At 40.2% G+C, this 24,105-nt stretch overlaps 1 protein-coding gene across 7 annotated transcripts in view; it reads right to left on the bottom strand.

The window, feature by feature from the left end:
* The window catches only part of PIGQ (phosphatidylinositol glycan anchor biosynthesis class Q), a 37,587-nt gene that overhangs the window by 11,776 nt on the left and 1,706 nt on the right, over window positions 1–24,105 (bottom strand). For 2 of the 7 annotated variants that reach the window (XR_016282449.1, XM_089539713.1), the window contains exons 1-7: window positions 22,393–22,901; window positions 20,890–20,978; window positions 16,422–17,122; window positions 8,433–8,564; window positions 6,461–6,581; window positions 3,481–3,607; window positions 521–674 (exon numbers count right to left, since the gene is read on the bottom strand). Coding sequence is in view for 6 of the 7 variants with exons in the window: in XM_089539713.1 (XP_089395839.1) it covers window positions 521–674; window positions 3,481–3,607; window positions 6,461–6,581; window positions 8,433–8,564; window positions 16,422–17,095 (1,208 nt within the window). In the remaining variant the exon portion in view is untranslated. Of the gene's footprint in view, window positions 1–520; window positions 675–3,480; window positions 3,608–6,460; window positions 6,582–8,432; window positions 8,565–16,421; window positions 17,123–20,889; window positions 21,614–22,392; window positions 22,908–24,105 lie in introns of those variants that run through there. The other 5 variants (XM_089539715.1, XM_089539718.1, XM_089539714.1 and 2 more) reach the window with 5 other exon arrangements.

Here is a 24,105-nt window from a genome sequence, read left to right on the forward strand (position 1 = left end):
GATAAGGTAAGGAGTGCATAAGACGATTAAGTGACAGGTGTAGAATGCTGAATCTGCTGATGGTGCCAAACATAGATTTTTCAATTTCCTGTTCAGCATAATCAATATATGATGTCCAAGAGCCTAACTGATCAAACAACACTCCCTAATACTGAAAACGTGATACGTATTCCAATAATTTCCCATCCCCTGACTATTTATGAGGCTAGGATCATCTACTAAATTTTTATTTTTATTTTCTGATAGTTTTCACTGAGCAAATTTTGATTTACAAAAATTCCTGGGCCAATAATATCCTGTTCTTTATTTTACAGATGGTAAACTGAAGGTGAAAGGAAGTGACTTGTCTAAAAGCCACTCAGAGAATTCATGAATGGTGATTTATAATGTACTTTGATGGTCTGCCTCCTAAGGCACATTCAGTTAGGAATGAGTTTAAATGTACTTTGTACTTTTATGTACTTTGATGGTCTGCCTCCTCAGCACTATTGCCAAGCATCAGCTAATAAAGTGCACCCACCTTGCTCCATAGACATAAAAGCAGTAGATGTGGAAGGTCAGGAGTGCAATGATGTCTGAGAGGATGGAAAGGGCCACTGTGAGGCCAAGGCAAGCTGATAAGCCAACATACCACAAGATCATCTCAATGAAGGGAGACATCAGGTGGATATAACCTGAACAATAAGAAAAGGAAAGATGGTCACTTAAAAGAGCACTTCTCCTGCCCAAAACGACTTTAGGGGGGGAAAAACACACAAAGGAAGTCAAGCTTTCACCAAAAGACAAATTTTTGATTTCCCACAAAAGACTCCCTAAGGGTAGACTAACTCTAAGAAAGCTGGTGCCATCCAGTTATCAGTATAGAACAGATTCGCACCTGGTGCCAAGGTACTAATGCCAAATCGAAGAGAGGGGTGCAGTAGCTTTGTGTTATGAAAGAAACTAGGAAAACATTTTACCACAATGTGACTGAAATTTAATTATGCCTTCCAGGATTGGAGGAAAGTCTTTTGAAGGCTGAATCCCACTCAGAACCTATTAATTGAACAGCCTTGGTTTAAATGACTATGAAATACCACCAGCCCTGTCCTGGCCTTGTTCCTGCTAATTCAGCATAACTGGAAAAATATTAAACCAGTAATAGCTATTTATACCCGCTATTTTATATGGAAGATTTCCCCCCACAATGAAATATGTTCCCTTGTGGTTTTTTTAATACTGGGTTTTATGGTCTGTTTGATTTTTGGTGGGGTTTTTTTTGCCATGGAGACTTTCCATTTTATGGTGACGTCTTCAGGGAGCCTAATGCATGGCACTCACCTCATACTGAGGTCACTCTTGTTGCTTTTCCTGGCAGAGGTCCTTCAAGACTGAAGGGACCCTGGACAAAGTCCCTCTTATCTAACAGTGTTAACACAGTAGTGCTTGGCATGTGGAACAAACTGCCATTTTAATTTCCCACAGTACCTATGAGCATTGAGGTACCATGGAAAATATAAGTAATGCATGAAGGGGGTCAGGTAAACAGAAAAGGCATTAGCTGGGAGCCCTGGCAGGGTTATGGGCTTTAGCATCTATTGTAGGATCCCAGGTGCTGATGTAGTCCTTAAGAAAGGTTCCCCCCACCAAATTAAATGAAAAAGGAAAAAATATTCAATCTCTGCTGCAAACATTAATATATACAAATGAACATCAATTTGTGCCAGTCATTCTGGTACCACATGGTTGCTAAAAAAAGTGGAATAATCCCACAAAATTAAAATCTTTGCTATATGTAAATCTGGCTATGCCCTTTGGGACAGTCAGTGCTATTAATGAAGTACACAACATCTGGAGGTGGACCCAGATGACACAAAGCCACTGGGCTATTCTCTTTCTGTGCTGCAAAAATGTCTGAGAGAACTGGGAAAATCTGAGTTTGCAAGCCTGTCTTTTGTTTGTCTGTGATTTTTCAGACTGTATCTGCTTGTCAGATTGTAGGCCTGTGGAGCTATGTCAATCATACTACAATTTAAACACCTTTGATATCTATTTGGTACACTCTGGTGCTGAGAAGCCCATGGCTTTTTACTCATCAATAAGAACAGGTTTCAAATGAGTTCATAAAACTTATAAGAATGCCTAAGGCTAGAATGTTGGAACACAGCAGTCCTGACTGGTTGATTCAGGTAATCTATGGTATATAACCAGCTTCTGCTATGAAATTGGTATAGCAGCTGTGTTTGTGGTTGATCTTGTGATCTTCCATGTAACCTGTCTATGGTTTTGAGTCTATCTGCTTAGAGGCTTATGCTTTGCTGGGGTGTGTATGTCTAGACTAGGACATTCACCTTTCCCATTTTATCTTTGCCGTTTACTCTCTTTGTGGTGTTTCTGTATATTATTAAACTGTTTTTTTAAATTGCTGTGCTTTATATTTAAAAATGATGTATTTTGTTTGGTTTGCATATGTGTATCAGTAATACTGAGAGCCAGAGCGGTCTAGTGGTTTTAGTATAGGAGTGAGACTCTGAAGATCAAGGTTCACCTCTCTGCTTGGCCATGAAAACCCACTGGGTGACCTTAGGCAAATCACACCCTCTCAGGCCCAGAGGTTTGCCTTAGGATCACAATAAGTTGGAAATGACTTCAAGACATGCAACAACAATATGTAATAATTGGGTCAGGAAATTGGATGGCTTGCAAGACTGGTGTTTAATCTTGGTTCATTTGGTTGGGCTTGCTGGTAGTCTGGACAGGTATTTGGCTGGCAGATAGATCAGGGGTCCAATCAGAGTTTGCAGACATCCATGTTGATGTCCTATCAAGGAAAAAATGTAGGTTCGACCCTTCTATTTTTTTAACACGGGTTATAGGCCTTTAACACGGATTAAATTAAAATCCGATTGACGAATCGGATTTTAGTGGGAACGATTGCGGGTTGCTCTAGAACTGTTCTAGAGTTAATTCGGTTTCTAATAGGAACGATGTACCTTGGATTCGATTTGTAACATGGAGTATAAGCCAGTGGGAACACCCCCCTAGTGGCATTGACAGGAAAGGACTGCTTGTTACGATTCTTGTTGAAAATGATTAATGGGGTGTTGCTCAATCCAGTATCCTCAAAATGTGTTGGATTATAAACACCATCTTCCACAGCAGCAGCTGAGGGAATCTCTCAGCTCTAGGCTTTCTCCAATCTGGTACTCTTCAGGTGTGTTGAATCATTTCACAGAATCCTAGAGTTGGAAGAGACCACAAGGGCCATCCGGTCCAACCCCCTGCCATGCAGGAATACACAACCAAAGCACTCACAACAGATGAGCATCCAGCTCTGTTTAAAATCCTCCAAAGAGACTCCACTATACTTCCTAGTAACCATGATCAATTAATGAAGCCAGTCGTAATTCCAAACAACTGGAGCATGCTAGGGTGATTGCCTCCCCCTGGAAACAAATAATTTTATTATAATGAAAAAAAACCCCAACCAGGTGCACTTACTAATCCAGAGGTGGATGTGGTAGAGGAAGAATCGGCCCAAGACTTGGTCCAAAGCTCTGTTCATTTTTAAACCAGCTGGTACACCCATTAGCCACTGTAGGAGGTTTTGCAGCTGCTGGGCAACATGCTGCCAGAGAGGAGGAAACAAAGACAATGGTCAGTTGAAAAATGTTCCCTTGTGCATGTAAAGCAGTGCCCACAAAATGCTGAGAGCAGCTGAATGGTTGTATTACTTTTTTCCCTTGTGGAAGGGGGAAAAATGTTTTGGAATTGCACTGGAGGCATCACATATGTTTGGATCTTTGCCAGTGGAACTGTTTATTTTTCCATGCATGTGTATATGCACGAGAGTGTGTGTATATATAATGTGTAGAAAGCACTGTTTAATGCTATACAACAAAGACACGTTCCCCAGAAACTGGATTTCTAGGTGGTAGTGAACCACCAACAGTTCAGTAGTATAGGTCATTTGAACTTCTGGGAGTGTCAAAAAAAGCAGCGTACTATTAAGAGCTGTTTAGGAAGAATTTTGTCAACTAGGCTAAATGTAGTGAGCTAGCGTGGTATAGTAGTTTGAGAGTTACACTATGAGGGGAACCCAGATTTCAAAACCCCACTCAGCCATCGAAACCCACTTGGTGACTTTGGGCAAGACATATTCCTTTAGTCTAAGAGGAAGACAATGGCAAATAAACCTTGTCAAGAAAACCCAATGGTAGGTTTGTCCACAAGACTCAGTTATCCATACGTTGGGAATGACTGGAAGGCATACAACAACTGATTAAGCCAGTGGTTCCCAAACTTTGGTCCTCCCGATGTTTTGAAATTCAGCTCCCAGAATGCCTAACTGTTGGCCAAGCTGGCTGGGGCTTCTCGGAGTTAAATTCCAAAACATGTGGAGGACCAAAATTTGGGAACAACTGGGCTAAACAAAATGGACATACATAGGTCCATTAATATCAGGGAATTTAGGAATACATAATTAGGTTTCAGATTATGGAAATGGAGGAGGTAGGCAGACAAGACAAGAATGAAGGAACAAGGAGGCCTAATGTAATTCCAGACAAGGAATGAAGGAACAAAGAATGAAGGAACAAGGAGGCCTAGTGTAATTTCATGCATTTAAGCACTAGCAATCATAAGGCACTGTGCACCTATTCCACCTTTTTTTCCTCAGCAGATTTTTTCTAGTACAAAAAACAACAACCAAGAATGTTGAAATGTTTTGAAAAGCCACATGGCTACAAACTGCAGAGGAAAACTAGTGAATTAACATTTTAGTAAATGAGTTGAGTTCAGTAAATGAAGTAGTACAAATAAGAAATAGCCATAAAAGATGCAGGAGAATCTATTTCAAGGTGTAGGGCTCTTCTTCAAAAGTAATTGAAACTCACAAAGGACAGGTAAAACAACCATTGAGGTCTCTGCTTTCTTTCCCAGGCTTGCAAACTAGTACTTGCCTGGTTGTTTCTGCTGAGCAAGAATGACCCTCAAGTAAGCACTGAGATTGTTTAAGTTTCTAAAAATAATTCACTCTATCTTTTCTTTCTCATAATTACCGATGTAACGAATTGCAGTAAAGTGCTCATCGCTTCTTGGCCTTTTGGCTAAGATCAACTGTAGTGTGCATGTGTGTAAAGTGCTCAGCATAATGGCTTACTTGTGCACACAAGTATAAAGAATAAAACAAAAATATAAAACATTCACGAGTTAGAAATGGGTACGTAGAGAATTATGAACTGGGATATTCATATCTACTCAGAAAAAAATCACAAATGGATGGATAAATGGGGAGAGGGATGATAAATCTTTCCAGTGTTGTGATGCTTATTCTCACATTATTTGGATGTGAGTGTGGAGGTTGACAAGTGGTATAGCTTCTGTGAAAATAGAAGGGGACTGACTAAGCTGCAGCAGAAAACCATATATAGAACGTAGCAATAAGAATGAATGCGTGCATATATATATATGGCATTGGTAAGAGGGAAATTCAAGGAAGAAGGGGTGGATTAAGACCAAGAAATCTGGACAGGCTGAACTTCATGTCCCGTCTTTAAAATAAACTGATCAAACATTTGACTACAACTCCCTAATTCCTAAGATTTATGAACTAAGGTTTTTGATGTATTTGCCATATTGCTTTTAGCCTATAAGACTGAGCCACAGGTTACTTTTCCTTAATAACTGGCTGTGATTCAAGGCTGATCGGTACCACCACTGACTTCCTCTCTTGCTGTACAAAGGGAAGTGCAGGATGCTTCAGAAATAGAATCTCATTTAATATTTACAATGTGTGAGCCATACAACAGCAATAGATTCTTTCACACACACACACACACACTAAAATTAAACAGATGAGAACCTTCCTATAAGAAATTTTATTTTGCGCTATCATACTCTTGGCAGCTCTCGGAATGTAGGAACAAACTTCTTCAAACTGGTGCCCTCTCATATAGCCCAATATCCCAGGTTGTGAGGTTCTTGCCTTCATGAGGTGTTGAGCATGCTAGGAAATCTGGTTTGCTTCTCCCTTGACAAACCTGGACTGAAAGATGTGGCAAACCACAGGAAATGAGATTCCACCTGAACATTAGGAAGAATTTCCTGACAATAAAAGCTGTTTGACAGTGGAAGGAGCTCCTCAGATGGTGAAGTCTCCTTCTTTGGAGGTTTTTAAACAGAGGCTGGGTGCTCATCTGATGGGGTTGCTGTGATTCTGTGTACTTGAAACAGCTCTGTTGGGCAGCTCTTTGCAGACACAATGGTCACAGGGGAAAAAAAGTTATTTCCCCCCACTTGGCAAGTGAACCACCACCATGTTAATGCAGATACTCTTATTAGCTGTAGTTGCCTCTCTCAGCTTGGTACCCTCAAGCTGGCTGGGGATGATGGGACTGAACTTCAACATATCTGTAGGGCAACAGGTGGGAGGAGAATGCATTATAATTTCAAGCATATAGGGCTCAAGCCAAAAACTTACATCAGCCATTGGAACAAGGTCATTGGCAAGATGTCCAATACGATTCTTCTGATACAGCCATGACATCAGCAGTATCCCCAGAGTCACATCAATGAGGACAGAAATAAAGATGTTTGCTTTTCTGAAACCAGAATAGAAATAAACCAATATAATGTACCATAAGAGGGTTGTCAAAATGCAGACAGGACCCCCCCCCCCCAATAGCCTTCTCCAGTAAATGTTTTGGACAACAAATCCCATGGCCAATGGTGACTTGCAGTTCAAAACATATCTAGAACTCTTTCAGGTGTGCTTCACTATGTCAACTAAGCCATCACACCCCCACCGTCTTAAAATCACTGTCCATAAATTTCCAGGGAAACCATAATTTAGGATTGCTTATTTTTCAATTTTTATCCACTCATCCAGTCTCTTTGTGCAGGAGCTTCTCAAAGCAATGAGACTCACAGTTTGAAAATCCACTTCAAAGACTAGTTTCCATTTCCTGAACAGTCTGTAAGTATTTTTAAGTGCCACTATGGCATTTATTACTGGCAAACCCAATACAGCACTCTATCCTTGTTCCTTGCCAGCAGGATTCTTATCCTTCATGACTTTCTGTTGCAGAATTGCCTCTGTGGCTTCCTGCAGGCTTGAAAGGATCAGTATTACTCCGTCATGCTGGGGTTAGCATAAAAGGTAAATGTGATGAAGCTATCAGCACATCATAATCTACTGTTTCATTATGCCGATAGCAAATTCTGTATAAACCCAGGAGAGTGACCCTTAAAACTTAACTGATTCACTGAATGCCAATTCTCCAAAACATCAAATCATTGCATTTCGCTTTCTCATCCAAAGTTTCAAAACTCTGCCCTGAAAAAAGGATTGAATCAAATAAAGAAAGAAAACCAGAAGCAAAAAGGTAGATAAGCAATGTCATGGCAGTATCCAGAAAACCAGGGGCACTTGAGGTCAGCAAAGGCGAGAACACAGGCAGGTAATGTACAGATATTTCTAATAGCTCTGCCAGTTTGTGTTGCCAGGCCTGTTTCCTGGGCAACCCTCTTTTTCAGTAGGTAGAAATGAAAGTTGTGTGGGTGGCAATGTGGAGGCAAAAGCACAAGTTGATTTTTTGCAGTGCAGCAGCACAGAACACAAATACCATGAAGCAGAGCATGTTTGTTCTCTCTCATTCTCACACACATACTCACAATGTTCCACTGTATTTTTAGCAACATGCTAATAGTTCGTCACTCTACACACCCTTCAAAAAGACACCACAGTACTTCTGTGTTACAGTGCATCAACATACACTGATATTTTCAAAGCTTTTTAGCTTCAGGGAAGTTTCCACATAGATTTCGTTGAATCGTAATTGTCATTGTTGTTGAATTAACCTCAATTCATGGTGAATCTACCAACCCAAGTAAAATTTCTGGGCCGATATAAGCTGAAATTTGCAGCTGGCATAAGTAAGGTACAGTATGTCAGGGAGCATACATTTGTACTTGCTTATTTTGCATAACTAATTATGCTTCAGCTGGTTAGAGGGAAAGGTAAGGAAATCCAAGAGGTCAGAGTCCACCATTAATGGACATGCCTCTGGCATCAGGTTTCACCAGTTACAGCTACACAAATCTTAACATTCATCTTGACTGCTTTAAGAGTTGGAAGCTGCTTTTAAAGGTAGAATTTGACATCCAATTGTATTTACTTACCAGAATTTTACTGATCAGGCTATAAAAGTGGAAGGCTGTCAAAAGAAAGACAGTACATCTTTGTGTGCTTGCACAAACATCCCACTAGGGCATGCTGAAGACCATGGGCATCAGCCCTTAGACACTGGCCAATATTACTAATAGCAACTGGGATAAACTGTACATGTTTACGTGCATCTCAAGGCATGTTTCAGTGTACCTAACACAGACCACACAAATAAAGAACCACCCACATATAGCAACAAACACACACTCTCACATAGATTACTCACTTCATCAGCTGGGTCTGGTTTGGAGCTTTTCTCTTGCTGCTGATGATTTGGAGGTGTTGCAGCCGGTGCCCCAGTTGCTCACATGTTGAAAGTTTGCTCCAGATGAAAGACAGAGGCCAGATAGTCAAGGCTCTAGGTAAAAAGCAAAGGGGTCCACAAATGAAAACAGACACAATATTCCCACAAATATGAACCACCCATGCAACTGAAAACTATATGTGCTTTATCCTTGAAGATCAGTGGGAAAAGGAATGGGGGGAACAATCTGGAAGCACCTTTATTTAGTTTAGCATCAATGTTGGGAATTTCAATCCACTTCCTCAGATTCCCCAATTAAGTTAATATGCATTGCTACTGTTTTTATACAAGTTATGCATTTTGAACTCTAAATGGAATCACACCCAATCCTCTTTAGGCACTCCCTGAACTCACCCCTGTCCTGGATGACTAGAAAAATGAAAAGTTAAGCCCATGGCATTTGGGCGGTGTAGTATGGTGAGGAAGAAATGATTATACCACTGCTCTCAGCGCACTTGGTCCCAATTCATATTGCTCCTTTGCACTACTTTCTCTTTTTGAAGCAAATAAAGTTTACTGACACTATACTGAGCTAGAGCAGAACATCTCTCCTTGACAGAAATTTTCTTGAAGTAGGGCATTTTGACATTGAAAGGTTTAAGGATTCAGTCTGCCATAAAAGAGGGAATTGGGACAGCTCTGGAAAGGCTGTTTCACATGGCATTTCCAAACCAGCACAACTGTTCTTAGAAGTACCATGTCTTCATGCTCTGAAGCTGACTTTTAAGTGGATGATTCCCCTAGTAATCCTTTCTAATACATTATAATGAACAGTGTAGATAAGAGCACCTCTTGATGCTAAATCAATGCTTACTAGTCGCTCTAATTAAAGCCATTTAAATAATCTTGTTTTATGCAGCAGCACAACAGAAAATCCCAGGGTCTGCAGAGTTATGTTGGTGTGAAAATCTACAGGGGAAAGTGATAAAATATTGTAATCAATTTACTATAATCTTGTATTCCATAAAGAAGACTATTTTCACCATCTCCCCAACTGAATGTCAGAACAACTACTAAGTTCCAAGGCTTATTTTATTTATTACTAGTATGGGGCGACACTAGTGGCATAAACCAAAGGCAGAAACTGAATTAAGTGCTATGTCCGGAGAAAACACCATCTCCTGATGGTTACCTCTGCATCCCTCATCCAGTCTTCACCCCTGCTAGAGTCCAAATAGATCTGACTAGAAAATCCAAACATCTTCCTAGACTTTATAACTACTTCCTCCATACAAGTAAGAAGATCTCTAAAGAGCGCATAATGGAGGATTCCATGGACACTGGCAGTCATATATCTTAATCACTGCAACCTGATCATACAACTGTATCACTCTAAGGCACCAAGAACAACCACACCACAGGAGAAAAACAAAGAGAATTATTGGTGGACGATCCTCAGACTCTTTTCAGCTGCATTTCACAGGTTTGTCAAGTTAAAATCTGAATCCTCAGAAGCCATCACTGTTTGCTCCACCTCAGAATAACTAAGAAATGCGTAACAGCCAAATGCAGGATAGCGTGAAACATCATTTTCAGTTCAGGTTCCTAGAGTTATTGCACACTTTGCTGCAACCTATCAGCACCTCAGAGCAAAATGAGCACACCGCTGTTCATTTGGCCTGTCTGATAACAACATCTGAAGTGACAGAGGAAAGCGCATGTCACTTGCTGATGCCCTAAAAGACTCCAGTTGGTGGATGGGAGGAGAGAATCACCCTAGGCTAACTGCACATTCTGGAGACTTTAATTGTTAGACATGTATGTTTGCAAGCACCGTTTTTTTATTCTCTCTTCCACTTCACATTATAACCAGCAGGACCCTATTTTATTATAACAGAATTCCAAAGCACCTAGTAGCATAGCTGGATGCTATGAAGGCTGAGTGTTAGCAGTGTTTAATTTTTAAATTTACTTTTAAGAAATGCTCCTTGCTTGCCTAACCAGTCTCAGCTCATTTTGATCCTTGGCTTTCCTTAAACTAGTCCTGCAATCTCGGGCTGTATTTTACTATCCTTACTGAGCAGCAGCTCCACTGTTTCTCTTGGTTCAAATTATTATTATTATTATTAACCTTTATTTATGAAGCGCTGTAAATTTACACAGCGCTGTACATACAATCTTTTTAGTTACATGGTTCCCTGCCCTCGGGCTTACAATCTAAAAAGACATGACACAGAAGGAGAAGGGAGTGGTGGAGGGAAAGCGTAAGAGGTCCAGCAGTTCCTCTCTACCTCCGAGGCCTGGACCAAGGCAGATGGACTGGAGGGAGGGCTTGGGTTCTTAATGGATGGTTAATCATTTTCCAGGGAAAATACATACTCTCAAGTAGGATAATGCATATACAGTACATAGCAATACTGGAAATGGTTTGATAAACAGACAACAAAAGAACACCAAATAGCAAGCGACAATTATGCAATGCCTGGGAAGGCTACTCTGAACAGGATGGTTTTCAACTCCGTTTTGAAGCTGGTTAAAGAAGTGATGGATCTTGCTTGTGGGGGAAGAAGGTTCCAGGAGTGGGGGGCAGCAAGTGAAAAGGGGCGAATCCGGGATGGGGCAGAGGAAATGTATCCGAAAAAATCCCTTTTTGTTGTTCCCTGCTTGCTTAGCCACTCTCAATTTATTCTGAGCTATAGACTTCCCTATACTATTTCTGCAAGATTCCAGAGTTTAACATATACATTTATAGGACAAATGACAGCTTAGATAGCTACAATGGCCAAGAGTGCCTACTATCCGCTTTGGCTGTTACACCAGCTGCACCCCTTCCTAGAGCTGGAGAAAGGAAAGATAGTAGTGTACAGTCTGGACTTCTGCAAAGTGCTGTACATTGGGTTGCCTCTGAACCAAGTTCAGAAACTTGAAAACATGGCAGTCAGATTGGTTACTGGTATATCAGGAGTGATCATATTACAAAAATATTAAAATCACTCCACTGGCTGCCAATTAGTTTCTGGGCAAGATACAAGGTGTTGGTTATTACCTTTAGAGCCCTAAATGGTTTGGATCCAGCTTATATATGGGATCAACACCTCCCATATAATCTGCTTCATACACATTATTCCTCTGGGAGCATTCACTCCAGTCAGCCAAGATTAGGTTGCCAATTGTCACCCAGAGGACATTTTCTTTAGCCACCCCTAGACTGTGGAACGACCTGTCAGAAGAGATTTGACAACTGAATAAACCGTTTGAATTTAAAACAGCATTAAAGACCGGCTGTCCTATCCGGGGATGATTTTTAAATTATGAATTTTAAATTATGAATGTTAAACTAAGGGTTGACATTAGTCTGTTTTGTGTTTTAACTGGTTTGTGTGTTTAAAACTGATATGTACTGTATTTTAATCTGTTGCTGTTCTCCATCTTGGTCCATGGGAAGAGATGGGTAATAAATAAATATTACCACTACTACTACTACTACTGCTACTACTATTACTACCAGTTTTGCTGGGTTCCTTTTGGTTATGCACACTGCTAGAAAGAAAACTAGACTATTTATGTATTTAGTGTGCTACGAAGTGTATTTCCCTCAATAGTCCTTTTACACCTCTATCATCTATTGTTACTACTTGTTTTAGTCAATTTTGTGCTTTGACATACTTTAAAATTATAAGCAGTTGTATACCTTTCATAATTTGTGGTTTACATCCTTTGGGTTGCACCCGTACATCTGACAACTAACAAAAAATCTTGCACAGTATTAATGCAATTTCTGATATACAGCTTGTTCTTAAGCATATTAGACTGAAAATATCTCTATATGTTCAGGCTTAATTACGTGCGCAAAACTATTGCAAAATCTAAACCTTTAAACAATACCAGTACCAACCACAAGATGGTGGTTCAGAGCTGCCTGTAGTACCTGAAAGACATTTCTAGACATATACTGTTATAGGCACTTGGTATATGAAAATGTTAGAAACATCCCATATCCATGTCCCTATCTATACCTTACGATGCTGTATGGAAATACTGACAAATACATTTACCTTTCTAAAACTGAAACGCAATTACGATGTTCATTCATTCAATTTCCCAAGCAAAGTTTAAAATCTTGCTTCTCCTTAAAAACTTCCAGTATTGCTGTGGAATATAGGAAGCTGCATTCTATATATCAGACTGTTTGACCCTCCAACCCAGTACTGTCTGCTCTGGTTGGCAGTAACTCTCCAGGAATTTAGGCAGAAAGAGAGAGAGTTTTCCTACTACCCAGCAATTCAGTCAAGATCCACAGTGAGTTTCAGACTGTCAAGGCTATTGCATACCCAACAACTCAGCGATCTAGCTCAAACTAATGCTTTGCTGTGCTTCTACAAACTGGTTACAATTAGATTTGTTGTAAATGCTTTGTTCACAGAAGTCTATCCGCCTGCAATGGATGCAATTTGACACAAAACCTCCATTCCCACACAGGCATTCAAACAACAGGATGAAAGCTAAAAGTGTAACACATCAAACAGAAAGTATGAAAAAGCTAATCTTCCATGACAAATATAGTCAGTTGGAAACCTGTTGATGGATTCCATTCCCCTTAGCCTGAGGCTACACTTGCTGTGGTTTGCTCACAAATGCTTTTAGCAACTAGTATCCAAATGGAATTAATCAAACTGTCCTTTACCAGCTTGGAAGCAAAACTTCCAATCCTCACATTCTGACAGCACAACATAATCTCACTCGACGCCGTGTTCAGCTCTAGTGCTGAGCTTTACAGGCACGGGCTTTTAAACTTCACATCCATTCAGAATTACACTTGGGAGCCAGCACTTTGCCACTCTCCCAGAGCTTTCCATTGAGAGCAGTACAAGAACTTCACATCAGTGGCATTTCAACAAGGCTGAATGTTTGGCTTACCACATGTCTGCACTTTTCCCCAGAGCTTTGAAAGATTCCTTTCATGAGCTTGTAAAGGTTAGAATTTCCCATCCAGCTTGGCTACTGGGGCAGAGGGAGTCTTGCTGCCAAAGTAGGCTTCAAATTCTGCTACTCTGTGGAATGGTGCAACACTTTCACACCAGAGCACATAAACTAGTGGAGAGGCAGATCCTTGAGAGAACAAAATAAAGGCACCAGGTATTCCAAGTCCCATCAGGTACAATAGGCAAACGTATAATGATGTCAATGACAATTCTCTCGTTCAAAATTGGTTGTGTCTTCAGCGTGAAACACTGAAATATACCACAAGAGAACACATGTGTACCAGGCATATGGGCCTGTAGCTAATCCTAATACTATGCAAAGTATGGAGCCTCATTATTAGTAAACATGTTAATGTATCCATCACTGGGATTATACCATTTTTCATTATTCTCCTGTCATGAGATGGAGGTGGAAGATATAGATGTTTTTCTATAAAAGCCAATTGTATGAAGAGCTGACGTCGATTAGTCTAGGAAACCTGAGATCTCTTGCAAAGGACTGCACTCCATAGCTAATGGTATACTTTGGTACTGAACACATGGAATTGGATTTTCTACCCTTCCCTTCCCTGGGGTGGCCTTCCATGGCACCAGAGAGGTTCCTACTTCTCCAAGGAAGGATTTTAGCAGAGGAAGGAGATCATAAACTCTGGGAGAAGAAGTGTAAGAATATCTTGGGCAAGGGTACCACATGGCTGGACATGACATATCCTAAAATATGCTTCAAGTGTTAGAGTTTCATTAAGAAACTCCAGGGCTGTCTGTGGCACAGCATTGAATTTAAGTCTCCGGAACCAGATGAACTCCATCCAAGGGTATTAAAAGAACTGGCAAAAGTAATATCGGAGCCATTGGCAATCATATTTGAAAACTCCTGGAGAACAGGAGAGATCCCAGCAGACTGGCGAAGGGCAAACGTTGTCCCCATCTTCAAAAAGGGGAAAAAAGAGGATCCCAACAGTTATCGTCCAGTTAGTCTGACATCAGTTCTAGGAAAGATTCTGGAGCAGATCATTAAACAGAGAGTCTGTGAACATCTAGAAGGCAATGCCATAATCACAAAAAGTCAACATGGGTTTCAGAGAAACAAGTCATGCCAGACAAATCTAATCTCTTTCTTTGATAAAATTACCAGCTTGGTAGATGAAGGGAATGCTGTGGATATAGTATATCTTGATTTCAGTAAGGCCTTTGACAAGGTTTCCCATGACATTCTTGCAAACAAGCTTGTAAAATGTGGGCTAGACAAAGGAACTGTTAAATGGATCTGTAATTGGTTGACCGGCCGAACCCAAAGGGTGCTCAACAATGGCTCCTTTTCATCCTGGAGAGAAGTGACCAGTGGGGTCCCACAGGGCTCTGTCCTGGGCCCAGTGCTATTCAACATCTTTATCAATGACCTGGATGACAGAATTGGGAGCATACTTATCAAATTTGCAGATGACACCAAATTAGGGGGAATAGCTAATACCCCAGAGGACAGGATCAAGATTCAAAATGACCTGAATAGACTAGAAAGCTGGGCCAAAGCTAACAAAATGAAATTCAACACAGAGAAATGTAAGGTATTGCACTTAGGGCGGAAAAATAAAATGCACAGATATAGGATGGGTGACACCTGGCTGAATGAAACTACGTGTGAAAGGGATCTAGGAGTCCAAGTAGACCACAAGTTGAACATGAGTGAACAGTGTGATGCGGCAGCTAAAAAGGCCAATGCTATTTTAGGCTGCATCAATAGAAGTATAGTGTCTAGATCAAGTGAAGTAATAGTGCCACTGTATTCTGCTTTGGTCAGGCCCCACCTAGAATATTGTGTCCAGTTCTGGGCGCCACAATTCAAAAAGGACATTGAGAAACTGGAGCGTGTCCAAAGGAGGGCGACAAAAATGGTGAAGGGTCTGGAAACCATGCCCTATGAGGAACGACTTAGGGAGCTGGGGATGTTTAGCCTGGAGAAAAGAAGGTTAAGAGGTGATATGATAGCCCTGTTTAAATATTTGAAAGGATGTCATATTGAGGAGGGAGCAAGCTTGTTTTCTGCTGCTCCAAAGAACAGGACCCGGAACAATGGATGCAAGCTACAGGAAAAGAGATTCCACCTGAACATTAGGAGGAACTTCCTGACAGTAAGGGCTGTTCGACAGTGGAATGCACTTCCTCGGAAGGTGATAGAGTCTCCTTCCTTGGAGGTCTTTAAACAGAGGCTGGATGGCCATCTGTCAGGGATGCTTTGATCTGGATTTCCTGAATGGCAGGGGGTTGGACTGGATGGCCCTAGTGGTCTCTTCCAACTCTACGATTCTATGATTCTATGATTATTACACAAGGTTGCACCAGGCATATCACTAGGCAGAGCTTTGTCCACTTGTATCGCTGATGGTCCTTTACAGTGTAGTGTGATATGGTCACATCTTGCAAACGGGGCGTAGATTATTTACATTTATCACACAAGAGTCTACATAGCAAAGCGCATAGTTACTCAATCAAGCCATCTTTAGTTGTCAGCATCATTAATAGTAATCAAATTGCTTTTTTATATAATAAATTAATAGTAATCAAATTACGGAAGACATCATTCTTTCTTTCATCCTTATCCAGTATAAAGCAATTTAACTGCTAGGTTAATAATTCCTTGCTAAATTCAAACATCATGGCACAGCAGACTATAGCTTCTTTAACCCAAGGTTCCTTAGCTCTGCTTTAAAATATCTGACAGATTCCTCTCCTGTGTACAGGGACTGCTGGGCATATGTTTGATGAGGAAGCACTTTTTGGAAAGTAGAAAGTGTGAAAACTACTATGCCAGATCACATATTCAGAAAATGAATTTTTGCAAATCAGAACACCACAAGTTCTTGGTTATGATAATAAGAAAATTAATTACTACACCTATACCCACTGCTCTAGCATACAGTACTGATTCTGCTCTCTATTTTAGTTTGCTTCTGTTTATCACATGAAGATAACCCAAAACCACACGACATACCTGCTTTTACAGATTCCAGAGACAAGTGAAAGTAGGAATGTTATCAGCACACATGTGGGTACAGAGGCTTGTTTCAAGAGTTCCACGATAATACTGGCTTCTACACCTTCCGATTGCCAGTGGGTAAGTTTGATGGGCCCCTCATCATACCGATCTCTCATAAACAGTAACTTGCTTTTTGCAACTGTGTCAAATACAGCAGCTAGTCTGGAAGAATCTACTGCCTTCTGATCATTAGAAGCAATTGGGCCCTGAGGGGGGTGAAGCTGTGAAAGCATCATTTTGTGCTGGTCATAATAAATCAAGACAATTTCATCTTCTTCATTGCTGCTGGACATTTTCCGAGTGGCCGAACATCTCCAAAACTTGCTCCCTTTCTCCTTGTGGAGCTGGACCCAAGGGTCATGTGAGAAGATTGCTCCAAGGTCTTCAAGGAACCTTTCTAAACTCTCTTCTTTGGCTTGTTTGCTATTTGTCCAAGAGCCCAACACACCCAACTTGACCTGTGTCTTGTGCTGCAATTCGGAGAGATATTGCTTCACTTGACCGGGAATGAAAGGGAAGTGGATCACAGCCAGGATAACAGCAGAATTCTGTTCTGGAATCCATCGTCCAACCAGGAGGCCACTTTCAGCTGAGGAGCAGCAGAAAGGGAAGAATATCTTTAAAACCATGTTACAGAAGCTTGAAAACTATAAAACCTAGAGATAAAACAAACACAAAAATTATATTAAGATACTTATGGGTCCAAGCACAAAGCCAAAGGAAGAGAATGTATAGTTAAGAGAGAGAAGATATAAGTACGGTATACGGATTAAATTTTTGTATTTATTAAGTGTTATGTATTGAAAATTAATAAAGATCATTAAAAAAAGAGATAATAGTAGCCCTTTTCTTCTCTGCTGAGCTAAACAAGGGAAGGACTATAAAGGGAAGGACTGTAAAAGCAGAAGTTATAGAGTAATAGATTATAGAATAATAGATTTCAACAGTGACAGCGGAATAGACTGCATTTGTAGGTGATGGATTTCCCTTGCTAAAGGTTCTTAAAGCTTTTCCTACCACTTATCTTTATGGTATTATTCACCTTTTAAGTTCTGTGCTAAGTAAAGATACAAGATACAAGGGCCAGAAACAAAAAGGTGGCAGGGCAAATATTACATCATTAGTTAAACACATGCGCACACATAGATGATTTTGCTCTGAAATCCAAGGTGACACCAAAACTTCAGTTTTCATAAAGAGAAATGAAATGTTGACCCTGGAACTAAGTGACACTGTCTCTTTAAATAACTCAGAAGTATCAAATAGAAACATCATTCCTGTAAGGAGAGGGCAAGCCTGGAGTTAACAGCATCCAGCAATCGTTGTCCTTTTTCTGTCCTTCAGCACTGCACCAGGGACGCCACGTGAAAAACACCAAGCTCCCCTCAGGCTGTATTCTCTGTGACAAGCCCAGTGATTGGAAAAGAACCCGTACTGTCGCTTTATGGCATATATATCAAAAAGAGGACACACAGAAAAGGGATGTCTCTGCTGAACCCTGTTTCTCTTAGAGTAAGTACACTATGAACGTATCTATGATTCTGACATTTTGCTCTAGAAAACATGCAGTTCATTTGCATTTGGGATGCCTCTACACTCTGGCTGATTTAGTCAGGGAAAACACCAGCCTGTCAACTGCTGCTGGAGGAAGCAATGTCTGTTCATGGATGAATTCCCAGTCCCTCGAGGCAGAAAAATGGTGTCTGCTTGGTACATGTCCTGAGAAAGACCAGAGTTACTGGTACCAAGGGCTAATTCATCTCACTAGCCCTTTCATTTTAAGAGCACTGCACTAAAAAAAGCCATTCTCAATAAAAACGCTGACAGTTAGGAAGAACTTGGGAGTGGAACTGGAGAACAGAGCAAAAAATGAGAGCAACAAGCCTCACAATGACAATCCCCCCTCAGCAGAGTATAAGGACAGCATTCACTGAAAAATATGCAGTATCCCCAACTTTCTTGGGCTGAAAAGAAAAGTTTGAGGTTCCAAGAAAACTGGATTGTTGTCCTTGGCAAGTTTCTTCTGAAGAAGTTTGCCATTGCCATCTACTGAGGCTGAGAGACTGTGACTTGCCAAAGTGGGTTATTATGGCCAAGTGGGGAATTGAACCCTGCTCTCTGGAGTCATAGTCCAACACTCAAATCACTATACCATGCTGACAACACACACATACACACACAAAATCCTCTATATACTCATGTATAAGTCTAGAAATGTTAGTCAAAAAATTGTCCCAAAAAACCTGGGTTGACATATCCACAGGTCAATGTAAGTACTGTACTTTACCACTCTATTCAGAGGAAGGAGATGGCTCCATATATATATATATATATATATATATATATATATATATGGAGCCATCTCCTTCCTTTGAATAGAGTGGTAAAAGGTGAGAGATTAGTCCATCCTGGGACCACCAAAAAGAAGCATGGATCCCCTCTACTCTCTCATCCATCCAGCCTTTAGGATGAGCACAAACAATTATGCTTGCCAGAATTTTGTAAGTTCTTTAGCATCATTTGCCTTTGTATCATCCTTTACATTCTTTGTTGCATGCTCCTAGGTTTTACTCTCGACTTATCCACAGGTCATATCAAAATCCATAACTTTGGCTCCAAAATCTGCCCTTGGCTTATACATGAGGTCGACTTATTGTCGAGTATATACGGTGCATCTCAAAGCTGAGAAAAGGCCTAAGGGATACTGACCAGATTATAGAGGAGGGAAATGTTTTCTAGCTTGCATTGTAACTGAAAAAAAGGAGTTTCTGCACATATGGTTTCTGTGGTCTAATCGTCCTTGCTGCATTTATACCATATCTTGTCTCTACAGTGAAAATCAAGGTGGAACAGACATGGTTTCCAGGCATTCTCACATTCGGACACTGAACATTTAGTCCCATGAAAAAATTGGGACCTCCACTATCTCAAACCAGACCCTAACACAAGTCCAAGTGGCACATCTCTGGGGAAAGAACTGAAGTCCAATACTCTCTCAGCTACAAAGCTCACTGGCATAAACATTCATGACTTTGACACCATTGATCACAGCCTTCTAGTTGATATACTCTCTGACCTTGGGTTCTCAGACTCTGTTCTTGACTGGTTTAGATCTTATTTGTCAGACAGATCTTTTGCAGTGGTTGCAGGTGGACAGACTTCATCTTCTGTTCCCTTATCTGTGGGTGTTCCTCAGGGCTCTGTTCTGGGTCCCCTTCTGTTTTCTCTCTACACACTGTCCTTAAGTAAATTAATTAGCTCTTTTGGTTTTTCCTACCATCTGTAGGCCGATGACACCCAGTTGTATCTTTCCACCCCTGACCTTTCTCCAAGGCTTGAACAGCAAGTCTCATCTTGCCTCACAGCTGTCTCACAGTGGATGCGCCATCGGCGTTTGAAGCTCAACATGTCCAAGACGGAGCTTCTTGTCTTTCCTCCTAAGTCCACCCTTCAACACTCCTTTTCTGTCTCTGTGGACAACATTTCTATTCAACCAGTCCAGCAAGCCCGCAGTCTTGGTTTTATCCCCCACTCAGCTGGCCCTGTTATTGTATTGTTACTGTGTTTAAATGCTGTTTTTATCGTTTTTTACTTCGATGTACTTTTGTCTAATCTGTGCGCCACTTTGATCATTGGAAAAGCGGGATAAAAATAAATTTATTATTATTATTATTATTATTATTATTATTATTATATCCTGAAAAAACAGCTAGCCTTTAAAAGGCCATAAGATTCTTTGTTTTCTCCTAACACAAACACTCTCCTAGAAAAGTAGTAAAGACAGACTTCTGCATTTCTACTAATATGCAGGATTGGGCTTGGAAAGCACCACAATCTGCACATCTTATTCAGATTGTTTCCCCACCTCCATGTATCTTACACTCTTTAGTGGCCAATCAGGCTTGTTGTTGTGTGCCTTCAAGTTGTTTCTGACATATGGCGACTCTATCATGGGGTTTTCTTGGCAAGTTTCTTCAGAGCAGGTTTGCTATTGCCATCCTCTCAGGCTAAGAGAGAGTGTGACTTGTCCTAGATGGGTCTACATTGCTGAGCCAGAATTCAAACCCTGTTCTCCAGGGTCACAGTCCAACACTCAAACCACTACACCACACTGCCACCAACTAACAAAAGGCTACAAGGGGACCGATTTTGTTTATTTGTCTGTCAATAACAGCAGCTTGCTCTGCAACAGTTACTACATTTTGGAGCAAGAGTAAAGAACATACCTTTCCCCCCTGATGTCCCAAGACTGCAAATCCCATTATCACTTAGCAATGACGAAGCTAACAAGGAGTGTTGGAAGTTGCAGCCCATAGTGGTTTGAGCACTGGACTAAGACACTGGGAGACCAGACCATGTTTGCCTTGTTGCTGTGTGCATTTCAAGTCATTTCTGACTTATGGAGACCCTAAGGGGAACCTACCATGGGATTTCTTGGCAAGGTTGCTTCAGAGAAGGTTTGTCATTCCCTCATGCTGACCAGATATCTTGACCACAAAGAAGGACAAGGCACTGCAAAATGGAGCACATTCAAGAAAAAAACGTGGGGGTTTAACAAAATTAAAGCTGCAAGCACTCATATAAATATAAATTCATGCTTCATTAGAGTTTCTCAGACGAAGGAGATCAAGAGTTTATCCCGTGAATATCCCAGAAAAACCTCGTAATTAAGGAAATGATTTCACAGGACGTCAGACAAAACCCGCCATTAAAGTGGTCACAAAGAAGCATTAAGGTGCATCTTTTTACTTTTGAGATTTCAGAGACAATGCATTTCCGATCTCACATTATTTGAGCAATTCTGTATGATAATTATTCATGCAATTACTCGCCATTTCCGCTTTATTTGTGGGATGCTTTAAATGCATTTTAACCTCTCAATGCGAAGTTAGCCCAGTGTGATAAACTCCTTAGTGAGGCTCAAAAGGGAGGACATCTTGGAATTCCTCCTGGACAGAAATGGGGGACGTGTCCTGGGAATGGAGTACCTCAGGATACCCTGCTTTCCCTTCCCCTGCGGCTGAGAGAGAGTGACTTGCTCAAGGGTCGCCATAAGTCAGAGATGACTTGAAGGCACACAACAACAACAACAACAACAACAACAGCAAGTGGTCATAACATTTCAACTGCATTTGGCCACTTCATTTTCCGGTTTAGCCTTATATTGGCATTATTATTATTATTATTACATGAACACGCACGTAATATTATATATTATATAATACATACACACACATATTATATATATATACACACACACACACACACACACACACATAATATATTTTATATGTATATTACATATATGGATATAGAAACATACACATACATATATGTAATATTTTATATGTACATATATATATACTTACACACGCACATATATGTAATACCATATCTATCTATCTATCTACACACTCATATATATATGTAGTATTATATATATAATATGTATATATTATATTATATACATATACACATATATGTACTATATATATATATATATATACACACATATATACTTAATATATATATATATACACACACACATATATATCTACACACTCTTATACTGTATATATATATATAATATATATATATACATACACATGCACTCATTTATGTTATATATATATCTAATATATATATATACATATATGTAATATTTATAAATATATATACACACACAAATATGTTATATATATATATATATACACATACACACACATATAGGTAATGCATATATATATATACACACATATATGTAATGTGTATATATATATATACATACATATACAAACACACACATATATGTAATATATATATGTAATATATATATATATATATATACACACACACACACACACACACACACACACACACACAAACACAGACATGTATGTAATATACATATGAATGCGACACTGACAAAAAGAAAACCCCATTTAATCCCCCCAAATGTTTCATTTAGATGTTTGGTTTCCCCTTTCCTCCGATTTCCTGCCATTCTGGGCCTCGGAGGCTTCCGTCAACGCTCACCTTCCCCGACGTCGCTTTCAGCAGCAGGCAGAGACCGCGCCACTACTTGACATTCGACCCACTTCCGGCTTTTTTTACAGGCCGGTTGCTAGGAGACGCGGTCCGTCCCTCAAATGCGTCCCCTTTGTCCGTCCCAGATTAGGTTCCGGGCGGCACCCTCGTTCCCCGACGTCGGGGTTCCGGGCGGATTTAGTTCCACCTTCCCTGACCAAAGGAATGTGGTCGAAAACACACTGCAGAAATAACCCACTTTGAGACCTCTTTAACTGCCCTGGCTCAATGCTAGGGACATTAGTTAGTTAATTAATTAAATTTAGTTAGTGACTGTTAATTTGTCACAGTGCTTATGTTTTAATTGTGCGCTTGCTCTATTGTTTTTTGAGGTGTTTTAATTCTGTAATATCGATCTTTAGACCGTACGCCGTTTATTGGCAGGTTTTTAATTCTGATTTAATTCTGATTTATTTTCTTTTCTTTTTTGAATAATTTTTTATGAGAAATATATATTAAAACAACATCCAACTTTACGAATACACAAAAACAATACATCTACCTGCCACTGCAAACCTATGTTCTACATACAAACGTATAACATATATACATTCATTTTAACAACACAATGAGACACCAAACTTAACAACACATAAGAAAAACAAAAAGTAAAATACAGACTTCCAAACCTAAAGCGATAGATGTATTTTTTTCAGATAAACATTCTCTTATCAAAACTTCCACATATAGTCCTGTTTGAATTGTACAAATATCAAGATTCCTTAGTACTTAGCCTTGACAGTTAAAGTGGTGTTAAAATGCATTAATCCCAGAGTGCAGAATATTGAGCCTTACTCCTTACTCCAGCTTGGCTTATATATATGTATTTATTTTATTTTCATCCCACCTTACTCCCAAAATGGGACCCAAGACGGCTAACATATTCTGATATATTCCTTTGAAGAAAACGCCATATGTATATAGGGGTCAGGTGGGAAGCCAGTAGGTGCAATCCCTTATCCTCTGCTATATGCATTCAGCAATTTCATTTGTGAATTTTTGTATCTGTATTTGGTGGCCCTTTTTGGGCTCAAATGTCCACTTTTACCAGGGACAAAATGTAGGACAAATTCGAGACCAAACTGTAGGACAACTGCAGGACAAAACTCAGCCCAAAATGTAGGACATTTAAGGTCCACCATTTTTCTTCAATGTCCTACATTTTGGGCTGAGTTTTGCCCTGCAGTTGTCCTACAGTTTGGTCTCAAATTTGTTCCACATTTTGTCCCTGGTAAAAGTGGACAATTATGGCAACCCTAACCTATACAATGGATTTTATCACACAGAAGGAATTTCCCTTAATTTCGAATGAAAAGAAAGTGGGGCCAGAACACATTCATGTGAATTCGCTCGTTCAGCGAATTTACATGAATTTGAATTGCATTCGAACTGGCTTCCCATTGCCCGAAAATAGCTTGCCATTGCCCGAAATTGCGTATGGTCACCTCTCACACAATAACGTGAAACCCCATGATTGTGTTCGGACTGACTTCCCATTGCCCGAATTGCGTGTGCCCGTAGTAGTCTATCACGCAATAACGTGAAACCCCCT

The sequence above is a fragment of the Sceloporus occidentalis genome, unplaced genomic scaffold, assembly GCF_023333645.1.
Source record: "Sceloporus occidentalis isolate IW3139 unplaced genomic scaffold, rSceOcc1.0.p SCAF_10, whole genome shotgun sequence".
NCBI lineage: Eukaryota > Metazoa > Chordata > Lepidosauria > Squamata > Phrynosomatidae > Sceloporus > Sceloporus occidentalis.